This window comes from Porites lutea, chromosome 1, assembly GCF_958299795.1.
Source record: "Porites lutea chromosome 1, jaPorLute2.1, whole genome shotgun sequence".
NCBI classification, from domain to species: Eukaryota; Metazoa; Cnidaria; class Anthozoa; order Scleractinia; family Poritidae; genus Porites; species Porites lutea.
Window position 1 is genome coordinate 43,296,475 of NC_133201.1, and position 13,173 is coordinate 43,309,647.

The window sequence follows — 13,173 nt, forward strand, 5'->3', positions numbered from 1 at the left end:
ATTCACCCACGGGCAATTAGTTAATGCGCTTTATGTTTGTTATGTTATAATCTAAAGCAGCGAATTTATAACGCACGAAAAAGAGATACATGTAATGCAGCTGCGTAATTTACAAGTTAGATACTCCAAGAGAATATCGAGTCCTTTATTTTGACGGGTCTGAATCACGTTTCGTCTAAGTTACTTATTTTCTAACTTGGTAACGAAAGACAAAACAAGGAGAGCTCCGGGCCATGTTTGGGGGTGCTGTACCTGCAGTTCTTCAGCTTCTTGTAACTGCCTCTCCTTGGCTGCATTCCTGTCCAGTCTGTCCTGCTCTCTCTTTTTTTCCACCATCTCTTCTCGCATGGCTTTAAACGCACGCGCCGAGGCAGCACGTTCCTGAAGGCGTCTCTCCTTTTCTTCCTCGTCTAGCAGCACAGGGACACCACCTCGCGACCTAAAAGCAAGGCAAACAGGATGAGATCATGCACAATGCTTAGCAGACTACTTTCTCCTATATAAGACATCCCGCATTCTTATAAATAACCAAGAGAATTTGTCTTTATGCACCATAATGTTCTCAGTTTGCATGAACTGTACAACTAATCCAAAAAAATTTATTGGCAATCATTGGAATGAAATCTGTGGATGAAATCCTACGGTGTTACAATTCAAATGAAAAAACTTCAACAGTACATTAAAATGTTACTAAATGCATTTATTTAGTTTGTAGTTCTAACTTTTAAGTCTGCAGATGAAATCCTATGGCGTGACCAGTCATGTAAAACCTCTACAGCAGTACATTCAATTCAATTTTGCTTTTTGGGCAAATGTTTCAGACCAGGGAGGTGTTGGGTATTTGTAGTGATAGTCTATCTAACCTGATGGTCTTGGGCGGGGAAAGAGGCTGTAGTATCTGATCCGGTTCCTTAGGAGGTGGCACTAGTGTCAATTCGCCCTGGTCTGCCTCTGATTGTACTGGTGACGTTACTGTCACTGTAAAGTAACAACAACAAATAATATGTAATATAAGGTGAGTAACGGACTTCTAATTCAAATTTTGACTTAAGCAGGTTTCAGGTTATTTATACGGTCTCCAAGAACACTTGTTTTTTCTGCCAGTTTATGGTAACCTGAGAAAACAGCCGACATTTTGCGACGCCACCACTGGTTTCCACGCGAAATGACGTCTGAGAAACGAGCGCAGAAATACCATACTGATGACGCGTCACTACCCAGATCTGAGTGGTGCTACTGATTGGCTGAAGCAAATTTCCCTTTTGGCACGACCAATCAGAAGCACTATCAAGATCTGGACAGTGACTCGTCATCAGTATGGGGAAATGGTGGCGTCAGAAAGTTATGGTAACTGAATGACAGTTCTGTGACGATTTGGTGACCCAACGGAGGTAGCCCTAACAAGGTAAATGTTAAAGAGTTTTTTTTAAGCGTAAACGGAAGTGGGGTGCGTAAAAATTTGTACTACAGTAGCACAGTGGGAAGCATGTGATTAGTTAGTTGAATAAGGTGGATTCTTGTATCCTGCTAAAACTAGCGTACACGCATCAGCAAGACTCGCACATAAATATGTAAGTTTCTTACATATTTCGCTGGAAGGTGCCTCTTTCTCTTCGTGTTGATCTTCGTCGCCGTTTTCTTCTTCAATCGCATCTTTTTCAACCTTCACCATGTGTTCGTTTAGAAACTTTTGACGGCTTTGCTGGGCCTTGGGAAAAAAGGATAAATTCACTTATTCTCCGTGGTAAGTTTACTTACTTTAAGGTGTTGTTTTAAATTTAACGCTTTTCAAATTGTCAGTATTGAAAAATAATGGCATCTTAGATGTAGATAATGCCTCCATCATTTAATCTAACTTTTCTACGAGGAGCCCCCTTATAAAGTTATTAAGCATCCCCCGCCTGAAGAAGCTGAAAATAAATAAAGTCCCCACACAAGAAAACAAACAAGCAAAACAAGAAAATGCTAAAACTAAAAGTTTTATTGGAGTGGCAAATAATCTCCATGGCCATTTTCGAGGAGAAGTCTTTCAAGCTGTGATCCACCTTTTTCTTCGCAACCCAGCAAAATCCCGATCGCAAAATGATAAAACTTCTGACATTTGATAACTTGTTTCCGCCACTACGACAATCTCACTAAAACTCCTAGTAGAATGACGACGGCTATCGCGTTTTCCCGCCAAAATGACGCTGGTTCACGCGCGCGCACTACTTAGTATTGGGAAAATCTTGTCCTCGTTGTCGCCTTTGCGAAAGCTCTCTATTGGGACACCCCTTCCGCAGTTCCCTGTAATGTTTGTGACACCAACGCCAAAGAAAACGCCAGTCAGCCAGTAAGCAGCTGAATTTTCGTTCGTGCAAACTACTTAATAGAGGTCAAGCATCACGCTTACGTCTAACGGCAAACGCGAATATGTACCACGTGACCAAGTTTCCCCTTCACTTGTCGTTTACTGTTCATTATTCCGACAACTAAATTAGTAGTTTCAAGCAATTTTTCATCCATACGAATTGTTTTGAGCTATTTTTGACTGTTCATTTTCTATTTTGAGAAATTCTCAAAACATTTATTTCGTTTCGATTTGAGGTCACCAGGGAAACGAACTTGGGACCTCTCGCATAGAGGGCCGCGCACTAACCAACTGCGCTAATACTTTGGCAAAGGACTCAGTGCAGAGACATGTGTTCCAAAGTATCCAAGACACTTTTAAATGGCATTACTTTCTTTCACCGACATTGTGTTTGTATTCTCACGAATATCTCCTAACAAGGGTTACGTTACCCTTCTTCTACCTTTGCAGCTCGTCCTGGTTCAGCGGCTTCCCATGCCTGCTTCATAGCCTTTATTTCGTCCTGTCTTTCCGTGTCCTTCTTGACCTCGATTTCGTCCTACGAAACAAAATAGGTAACCAATGAATGTAATTCCAAGAAAAGACAAACTAGCTCTTCTATAACTGGGTCGGGAGGAGGGGCTTTAGCTTCTAAGACGACGACGACGGAATACAAGAACGAGATTTTCCCAATACTAAGAAGCGTGGGCACGAACCAACGTCATTTTGGCGGGAAAATGTGGTAGCCGCCGTCAGTCTACTACGAGTTTTAGCGAGAAAGACAAGTTATCAAATGTTAGAAATTTTACGATTTAGCGATCGGGAGAAGGGTTAACCTCCTTCAACGGAAATATACGTGTTAACTTTTGTGGTGAAAAAACGAGTACAATAAAACTTTCCGGGGTGTTTATATTTAGAGTATAAGCGAAAAAACTTAAAATTAAATGTCGTCCTCGAATCTTAAGTTCTCTAGTGTCTCAGCGTGACACCGGAAAATAATTACTCATGTTCGCATCGAATAACCCGTTGCGCTATTCGTTTGCGATCGCAAAAAAAAACTGGAGATCGAAAAATGAGTTGAAGATTAAGCTGAGCGATTATATAGAGGATATTAAACGGTGGCGCGAAAATATGAATTTTATTTTCGAGTGGCAAAACAATATTTCGCGAACGAGCGCAGCGAGAGAGTAAAATATTTTTTTTGCCACGAGAAAATAAAATTCATATCTTCAAGCCGCCGTGTAATGTTCTTTTTATTATATAGACAAAATGACATCGATAAAATAATAGAAGGAAATTACCAAAATTCCGTCATCGATAAACTCACGTGTCAGATTATGGAAAATAAACCACTCGGGTCCCGGATGTAGTTTTTATGAATTTACGAGTGGTATATTTTTCAGTAAAACACTCGTGTCTATATAATAAAAGTTGGTAAATTTTGAGAATGACTGTACACCAACTCCATTTAAGGAGCACTGTCACGGAAACTGGAAAACCTTGATGTATTTCAACTACGACAACAGAAAAATGTCCCTCTGGTTTTGTAAGAAAGTACTGTAAAGATGCACTGAAACTATTTACTAATCACCCTACGTTTCTTTCACGTCAGTGTAAAACAATCTGTGACTTTGTTTGCCTAGTTTTCTTTTGTGTCTGCCTTTCTCCTTGAATTTTCTTAAGTTTTCGATTTTTAATATTAGGTACACTACGTGTAAGACACTTTTAAAAGTACAGTTCATTTTGAGTACCCCGGAGCAGTCAGGATGTAACTGCAATAAAAAACAGGCAAATCTTACCCCGTTCGCGTCAGAAACAATCCTCAGAGTCCAGTTAGGTTTGCTTGAGTCGAACTGTTGCTGAAGGCAGTATGAAGAAAAAACGATGTGAAAGTGAAGTAAATAATTAAAACTTAGGTGTCGCCAAAACCTCAGCTAAAGAAAATTCATACAATTCAAAAACTGTAGTTAAGTTACCATGAAGGTGTTTATCTCAGTATTGAAAATGTTCGTCGTTTGCCCTAGAATGCCAAATACACACCAAATCTCTCTGCTATCTTTCTATGTTCTCTCTTTCGCTCTCCAATAAGGAAAAGGCCTTGAATAGTACTCGATTTAGCCTGCTGAAACAGCGCTCAGTTTTTTCTTGTGTGTAGTCACTATCTTTGATTTTGAAAGCAGAGGAGGATTAGGGCGAGTTTAAAACTGCGACAAAGGAATAAAAGAACACAGTGGGGGGAAGGGAGAGGAAGAGGGAAAAAATACTTTCTCATCTGTCTACCACCCCTCCCCTCGTTCCCTCCCATCTTTGACTCGAGCAACACATAACCCGAGCGAATTAGAGTGCTCTCCCACCCCCTAAAAACGCCTGCAGTACAATGAGGCTATTTCCTACTAACAGCAAGTTACCTGTGACGAAGGTCTTGAACCCGCCTGTCCTTTGCTTGATCTGCTCTCTTTGCCTTCTTTGTTTTTCTTGCCTTTAGACACAGAAGCTGACAGCTTGTCTCCACGAGGTGCATTCTCCGCGGGAACTAAACGGCAGATACAAACGTTGAGAAAGTTCCTCTCAAACCTCACTCAGAGGACTTACTTTGTAAAAAGTGAAGTGTTAAGAATTTGTTAAAAGTGTTACAAAAGCTGTAAGCTAGCTGCACTATAACATTTAAAACGGTTCATCAGTTTACGACTTGAAAACGTAAGGAAAGCTAAAACTTTCAAAAGATTGTTCGTTCAACAGGTAAAGAAACAAGCCTAATACGGTTGTCGAAGAGTCCGGATATTTGCACTAAAAATGTAATAATAGCCACCACGATGCAATGACAAACAGTAAGCATTCTACCGATCTGTACAAGGAAGATGTGACATCATTCACCATATGGAGGAAAAAGGAGGAGTAGACGAAATTTATTTTAAAAGTGGGAGGGGGGGGAGGAGGGGGCCTTCATTAGTCCAATTCGTGAATAGGAATTCTCAGGGGGACGGACTTTTCTCAATTCAAGCTAATTGCCATAACTTTCATCACATTTGCCATGATGACACAAAATGATAACATCAAAGTCGAGGACCTACCCTCCACGTCAAGTCGATCAAGATTCTTGAGCATGGCTACAAAATCCCAGGAGCTTCTTGACAATGGCCAACTGTCTCGCAGGACCTGCGCCTGAATTATGTACTTGTGAATCTACAAATAAGTGATACAAACAGCAGTTACTTCCCATGTAGCTCTCACGCTATGTGCTTCCACGACAAGGGCGGGGGGGGCACAGACAACTAACAGTCCTTCGAAGGTAAGCTAACGACAGTGGGATTAGCTCAGTCAGTACAATCATTGACTGCAGAGCGGGAGGTCGTGGGTTCGATTCCCGGGGCCGGACCAACACTCAGTGTCTTAAAATAACTGAGAAATGAAGGTATTGCCTTAATGCCCTGCACACGGCCAGACATTCGTGTGGTTCGGATGACGACGTAAAATTGCGGTCCTGTTTTCAGTAGGCGACATAAAAATAGTGTCCCCAATTAGCACTTTCGCGCTAAATACATTCAGCCGTATAACACGTTCTAATTAACAATTATTCCTCGAGCCCGAATGGGCTCTGAGTCAATAGTGAGTTTACGCAACAGGACGGCAGGAAGAAGAGGACGGCAGAACGCTCGTGTGTGACAAACGTGACAAGGCTATTTCTTACGTGTTTTGTCGTGATCTTCACTTAACATCAATGTTTTCTGGTCTTTTACAAAAAGATCTGTTTAAAGGAAAGTGAATTTTGGCGAAAAGTTGTTTCAAACAAAATTATTGTCACGCTTGTCACACAAGGTTTGCCGTCTTCTTCCCTCTCCCGTCCTGTTGCGTAAGTTCACTAATAGCCCATGAGGCCGAACGCCGAATGGGCTGTTGACTCAGAGGCCATGATAATTGAGGCCATGATAATTGTTTTAGCAAAATCCACCTCGTTGGTCAAAATTATCGAGACAAAACAACTTTAGCTAGTTAAAGCTAGACTTAACTCCTTTTTTGCCGCCAAAAAGCCCGCGCTTTTCGCTAGTAGTGGGCTGTAACACATAGCCTAGTAGTAGCTCAACCAATCATAACGCAGCATTAATAATACTGAGACCACTAGTTGGATTTTACTAAATAGTTCATATCTTATGGGATACACTGCAGCTTATTGCAATGTGGCTGGTCAGTTAAGACTGTAATAGCCTTGAAGTTGTACAAGAAATCTTCCAAACTGGTTTTAAGTTGGCTCCACAGTAGTTTTTGTTGCCGTTTTGAGCTCTGCATGCAAGTGTTAGAACACGTTAAGGTTTCTGTAGAGAAGCCATACTGTTTTAGTCACCAAGATGTTGAGTTGTTCAAAGTACGAGAAACATAAATGCAAGATTAGTCAGGAGTCAAGCCTACCTACTTTGAACACGGCTCGACCCGCATATTAGTTGGGATATTGTTCCCCTACCTCAGTCCTCAGGTTACACATAACACTAACCTTGACTTCTGGCTCCGTGTCTTCGGGTTCCTCGTCTTCTTTATCCAGTGAGTCATCGTGCAGCAGAGGACGAGAACCTTTCTGCGAAAGAGGAGTGTGCGACCATATTAGCTATTTCCATGAACGCTTCAAAAAGTAAGGGCAAGTCTTGACATAATTGAAAGAATCTTTGAAAGCCTCACTTCAAAGTTCTCATTTTGTTCCAATTTAAGTCACACGGAAACAACGAACTTTCAGTCCTACAGGTGCAATAGAGTTCCAACTATTCAGTCTTGGTACAAACGCTAAGGTGTGAAGTATTAACCAGTGGTCTGGTGTGGAACATTATGTCTTTGCGTTGCACCAGCGATTCCGTGGATGAAAACTACAATGTTGTCATTCAAATAAAAGCTATGGAGTAGACCTCTTTTTCTGTCACGATGCTGTTGCGTAGGATGACTCTAACTTTTGAGTTATCTTGAATTTTAAACTTGGTTCCATTGGAGACAAAGAGATAAACAGTGCTTTGGAATACAGGGTGGCAAATGCATTTTGAATAAATCGCCAAAATGTTTCGTGACTGAGAAAGGAACAAATAACAAAAAGCTCAGAGTTTTCGAAACGGATGGAAAGTCCTAACGAATACTCATCTTATCCAAACTAATAACACCGCCAACAACAGTAAACAGCAAAAAGAGCACCAGATCACTCACCGATGATCCTGGCCGGGAGGTACTGGACTCCTTGCCGCTCTTCTTTCCTCCTTTGCCCTGTACAGGAGACGCTACGGCTTTGCGGCTACCTGAGGTGGGTCTCTTGGCCGAGCGAGGATGGGACGAAGTTGGAGGGCGAGAACCTGGTAATGACAATAATGTACCAATCAATGATCATGTCTTCGCAGCCACGATTCAGGCGGAAAGTGACACGAGAGTAAAAGAAAATAACTCCAGGGCTTTTTTAAAATGTTCTTGCCTCCTTTTGCAAACTATTTTAAGATTGTACCCTAATTCTGATTTAATGGTTATTCCGTTTCGATTTGAGGTCACACCAACGAAACGAACTCAGTACCTCTCGCACAGAAGGCTGTGCACTAACCAACCGTAACAATCCCTGAACCTTATTTTAGAAAAGGACTGTAAATTTATGTGTTCCAAAGTACATATAAATACACCGATAACTGACAGGCTTTTTGAATTGTTCTTACTTCGTTTGCCATGTTTTTCTTCTTCGTCGCCAGTGCGATCGCGGTAGAATGTGAAAGCAGGAATAACTGCGTGAGCTTTGCCTGTGGTACTCACCACTTCTTGTTCATGATCAAGAATCTACAAAAATAACAAATCTCTATGGTTTACTGTGGCAAGAGAATCTATTTCGTTTGTTTAAATATCTCTTATGCCTTTGCTCCATTGTACAAAATGTTGTTCAGTTCATCCCATTCTCACTGTTTCACCAGGGTTGCCAATACTTTTTTGTTTTCTGAAAGGACAAATGCCCGACCGAGTCAGCAAATTAGTCGGACAAACCACGTTGTTAGGTATACATTATTTTGACTCTTAATTTCTTTTAGCATTATACAAATCTCCAGCTTCAAAATAAGTCTTTAATATGTCCGACTGCAAGCAGGATTTTGACGGAAATGAGCAAATTTTAGTCGGATATTGCCCAAAAACCGACTGTTATTCTAAGCTCTACTTTACAGTGACCATGTAGTTGTCCTCCTCATCTGTTTTCAGTCGTACCCCCGCACCAAGTTAATATCCCCTACGTTAGACTACGAGTAGTCCGACCTTTCCCTCAGGGATGAGTCGAGCGAGTGAGCGAGATTCGCGAGCGAACGGGCAAATCGCCACCCGCAAGGAAGGTGAAAAGCGTCCCACCTCACCTCGCGCGCGGCGATTTTCACTCATGATCGCAAATTTTGCTGAGGAAAATGAGAGACTACTTGTAGTCTACGCCAAGGTGTCAATAATTGCGGGCGACAAGAGGAGCCCGCAACCCTATTCTCTAGGTTGTAATTACGCATGCGTCGCATGTACGTAGCCAGTATTCGTTTGCAGTTTCACTAAAGATGAACGGAATGCACAAAACGTAATTTCATCAATTCTATCCCTCGTACTCTAATCGCGCCTGTTTTGACCACCTGTCAAGTGAACCTTACGCAAAGCACAGCGCTAGAGCAAAAGAATTTTGACCTTCGATTGTTGTCGTCCGCACTCCCTAACCTTTGGTTATTACTAGTACTCTAAACGTAATCCGCAGTGTTACTCTGACACGTGCCTTACCTGTAACTTAATGTAAACGTCCGGTTTAGAAGTCCCTAGCTGAAGGCTGACCATGTGATCTTCTGTTACTTTCACTGTGTATCTTTAAAATACAACACCAACAAAATATTAAGGAGTGGTCACACAAATACACTCAAAAAGGCAAAGAGGAGGAAGGATTAGCACAGTTGAGACTTTCATGAGAGAGACTCATGAGTTGAGACTCTGCATGAGACTCTCATGCAGGAGAGATGCAAGGACCAAGACAAAGACAGCGTGCATACTTAATTTCACCTTTTTTCGTGTAATTAATTGTGCTCTATTGTCTTACCTAATTAATCTTCTTTTTTATACGCTACTTGCACTTCTCCCATAATGCACCTTATTTGCCCCCCAAAATTTTGCATAAGCATTGTTTTCAATTTCTCTTGGGACGGCTGTAATACCCAGGAGAAATGAAAAACAAAGGTAATGCTAAATTTTGGGGGGAAATAAGGTGCATTACGGGAGATGTGCAAGTGGCGTACAAAACTTGTTTTCTTTACATTTTATTTTACGAATCTACCTAATTATTTTCATCAAATAATTTATTTATTTATTTTTTACACAACCCGCCTCGAATAGCCTTGCTACTTACGGGTTGTGTTTTAATTTGTTTTGTAACAAGGATTTTGAAATAAAATGAAAGTTGTTGTAAAGCTGTAAGTTGTTGTAGTTGGTTAGTGTGAGTGCGCGGCGTTTTGTGCGGGAGGTCCCGGGTTCTATTCCCAGGTGTGACCTCAAATCCTTCTACCGACTTCTTTCCTTTTCGTGTGGCTTTCAGTGGCGTCAGACTGGGCACTGATGGAGAAGAAGGGAGGAAGGGGAAGGGAGGGAGGGGGGAGGGGAAGGGAGGGAGGGGGAGGGAGGGGGTAAAATGAGGGCATCGTTAGCCTCAGGTTTGTCAGTCTGATGACTTTCGTGTTACCGAAGTAAAATAAGGACTCTTTATCTTTAGCTTCAGAAGCATTCATCTAAGAAGTTGAGTCAATATTCACTGCATTCTCACCTGAAAATAATGTTGTACTTGTTGGGGATGTAGTAATCTCTAATCTCCTTGTTTACAAAGTGACTGTTGACTCCGTCTCGTCCGGGGTACGGTAAAGGTTCCGTTGAACCTATAACTCGCAGCCTGAATTTCCCGGGAGGGAGAATAGCGTTCGGGGTTCTGGCTTCAGCAACGAAAGTGTAACCACGCTGATAAGAAAAAAAAGAGGTCTTAATTCAATGAAAGTACTATACAGTGTAAAGGAGGGGGAAACGTGCGTCTCAGCAGACGAGGGAAAAAGCATGTGACATTCACTGAAGACTGGCTCACTATAGGGAAATAATGGCGTAACGACATAAACCTCATTTACACGCGCTAAAAAAATCGGCACGGCACACCAAATTTTTTGCACCGTGCTGACGATTTTAAGGCACGGCACTCCCAATTTTCGACGTGTAAACGTATCGGTCCCAAATTTAATGTGGCACCAGTGCTAAAAATTTTAGGGGTGCCGAGACTACCTCCCGGAGGTAGTCTCGGCACCGGTAAACGAGGCATGGTGCCAAAAATTTGGCGTGCCGTGCCGATTTTTTTAGCGCGGGTAAATGGGTTATAGTTTTAAATCTTCAATTTGAAAGGAGCCAGCCAAAGCGAGCCTTTTTAATGTTTTCCTGTGATCTTTCATTCGCAACATTTGCGCTATGTATGTTTTCTATTTTCGTTTCAAGTAGTTTAAAAAAAAAGCAAACAATACAAACTTACCTTGTTTTTCTTCAAGTTGTTCGGCGCCACTTTCTGGAATACTCTTGTTAACTCTTCCCCTGAGTCGTTGTCCACCACTCGTAACAAACAAGTCGGCAAGGAAACATAGAGTTTAGGGACCGTTAAAACTGGTTCGTCCACAAAGAACACTTCTCTGCAATTAAAACAAGCAGCAAATTCAAATACTGAGTAGTAAAGAAACTTTTTTGCCGTCACTGCACGACTACGACTTAAAAGTGCCTAACTTCACGTTTTGTGAAGGACGTGAACTCAAGGCAACGACTTTCTTCTTCTTTCCCTACACAATACAGTCTTGTAGAACTCAACTCCAAAAAATATTGCCAACATTTGACGAATTGAACGACATGGAATAAGCGCGATAAAGTTTGAGGCAGCGCGACTTCAATTTTTAAGTGCCTTTTTCGCAGCCGTCGCCGTCGTTGCTGCTTAAGCTCCCTAAAAACTGCCAAGTACGCTTCCTTATGGCGCTTAAGGAAATACTCGTGAAAGACAAAATCACTGCTTCTTGTGAAAGAAATATGTCTCCTATGCATTACTTCGAACGTTACAAGTAACAAAATGAACTTTTCTCAGCCTCTTTTTGTATTCGCTGTGTTATTAATACCTTCTTTCAACGTTTTGACCGATTATTTTTACGTTTTACTCAATTTGGTGGGAGTTTCCACTGTCTGAATTGTAATAATTTCATGACGCAGCTCCTTTAAAGAGAAGGGTAAAAAAAATGATGTTATTCTTACGTGTGTAAGAATAAAAACAAAATCGACCCACCGGAACTCGTCGATTTAAGATGGTTAATGAAAATAAGGTTTTGACATACCTGAAGACCACAAACCATGAATTAGGTGGTTGTTCAGGGTAGCTACCACTGTAGTCTGTGTATGCTACTCTGCTCCACTCATCTTTGTAGAACGGAAACAATGGAAACAGATCAGGATCCCGCTTGAACATAAGTCTAAAGATCTGAATGGCAAAAGTCTCCAGGTTGGGTTCAATCAAGCTCCAGGCTTTGGACAAAAGCTCCCAAACCTTTTGATGTTCCTCAGTTCCTGTGAAAATAATAATTAAGATTAGGATACTATGACAGAGACAGCAAACATGGATTAACAGCATGTATGCGTGCTATAATAGGACACGTCAAAAAATACCATAATTCTCGTTTAAGTGCAGGTTTTGGCTATGTATAATGTTAGCATTTCTTTTCCAATGTCCTTTGTTTTCAGCACGATCTGCCAAGTTATGCGGCAGCTTCTCAACAAGTTGCATTCTCAGTGCGTTTACATGACAATGCGTTCAGCAGTGTTACTATTAGCTAACATGTAGTTAGGTTCAGGCTATTTCCACACTATACAGGATAACTTGTCGTGCCGACATGAAATGCTATCCGGTACAGAATGAACGCCAATGGGAAAGAACTGAAACAATGTTGTTCCCACACATCAAACATCGTACCAGAGCGGTTGGCTGAGGGTTTTGTGTGCTAAATCCCAATCCTTAGGTCTGAATATTTATTTTCGTCTCAGGAGGTTCCAATACTCGCTCTTACCTATCTACTTCCGCTAAGGTACCTGCTGCCTACACTTACATCTCTGCGAGGATGATCGCGCACGTACACGAAAACTACGCTACATCCCAAACAGGATATTAGTTTAGGGACCCACCTTTTACGTAACCTTGTGACAGTTTCCTGAGAAAATAACCCCTAAAAGTGGCCTGGATCCTAGCTGCCGCATTTTCTTCTTCGCTGTTCGACGTCCGATCAACCCATGTGGGGGGAACCGCTGAAGCACTTTTGAGTCGTCGCTTAGCAGACATCGAACCAATCCGGGTGATCTCTGCAGCTGACAGGGGCCTGTGACCCACCCGCTGATGTAGGCAGAGGGACGCCTGGAACTGAAAGGCTTTCCAGGCAAAATGCATTGCCATATCATAAGAGTCAGCAAGGTGGAATCTGACTGTCTTAAGAAGGCATTTGATAAAAACCTGCATAAAATGGAAATGGTGTATTTTAAACTCGGAGAAAGAATTGGAGTCATTGCATGAAAGATGAAGAGATAAGATCCCTCACTTGATGTAAAACCTCAGTTTGGTTTATGGACTGATTAGGTTACGTACAGAGATTTCAAAACACCGTCCTTTATCTGAGCGAACCGTGTGTAAAAGCAATGTACAGTGCTATTTTTTAATTACACGGTGTATTAAATACAAGGTGCTTTTTTGTTGGTCGTTGCCTATGACCTAGTAGAGTTCAGACACGCGGCCGACGTCATAGAGAGGTTTTTCTCTATCTGTCCATCATGGCCCACAATTT

The 13,173-nt window shown here is 41.7% G+C and overlaps 1 protein-coding gene across 3 annotated transcripts in view; it reads right to left on the reverse strand.

The window, feature by feature from the left end:
- Positions 1-13,173, reverse strand: part of LOC140951797 (androglobin-like) — a 37,885-nt gene that overhangs the window by 1,191 nt on the left and 23,521 nt on the right. For all 3 annotated transcript variants that reach the window (XM_073401147.1, XM_073401156.1, XM_073401164.1), the window contains exons 19-33: positions 12,524-12,845; positions 11,683-11,911; positions 10,845-10,998; positions 10,104-10,291; positions 9,077-9,158; positions 7,999-8,116; positions 7,508-7,650; positions 6,816-6,896; positions 5,401-5,512; positions 4,738-4,862; positions 4,129-4,188; positions 2,793-2,888; positions 1,585-1,708; positions 864-978; positions 253-439 (exon numbers count right to left, since the gene is read on the reverse strand). In XM_073401147.1, coding sequence (XP_073257248.1) covers positions 253-439; positions 864-978; positions 1,585-1,708; positions 2,793-2,888; positions 4,129-4,188; positions 4,738-4,862; positions 5,401-5,512; positions 6,816-6,896; positions 7,508-7,650; positions 7,999-8,116; positions 9,077-9,158; positions 10,104-10,291; positions 10,845-10,998; positions 11,683-11,911; positions 12,524-12,845 — 2,136 coding nt within the window. The remainder of the gene's footprint in view (positions 1-252; positions 440-863; positions 979-1,584; positions 1,709-2,792; positions 2,889-4,128; positions 4,189-4,737; positions 4,863-5,400; positions 5,513-6,815; positions 6,897-7,507; positions 7,651-7,998; positions 8,117-9,076; positions 9,159-10,103; positions 10,292-10,844; positions 10,999-11,682; positions 11,912-12,523; positions 12,846-13,173) is intronic.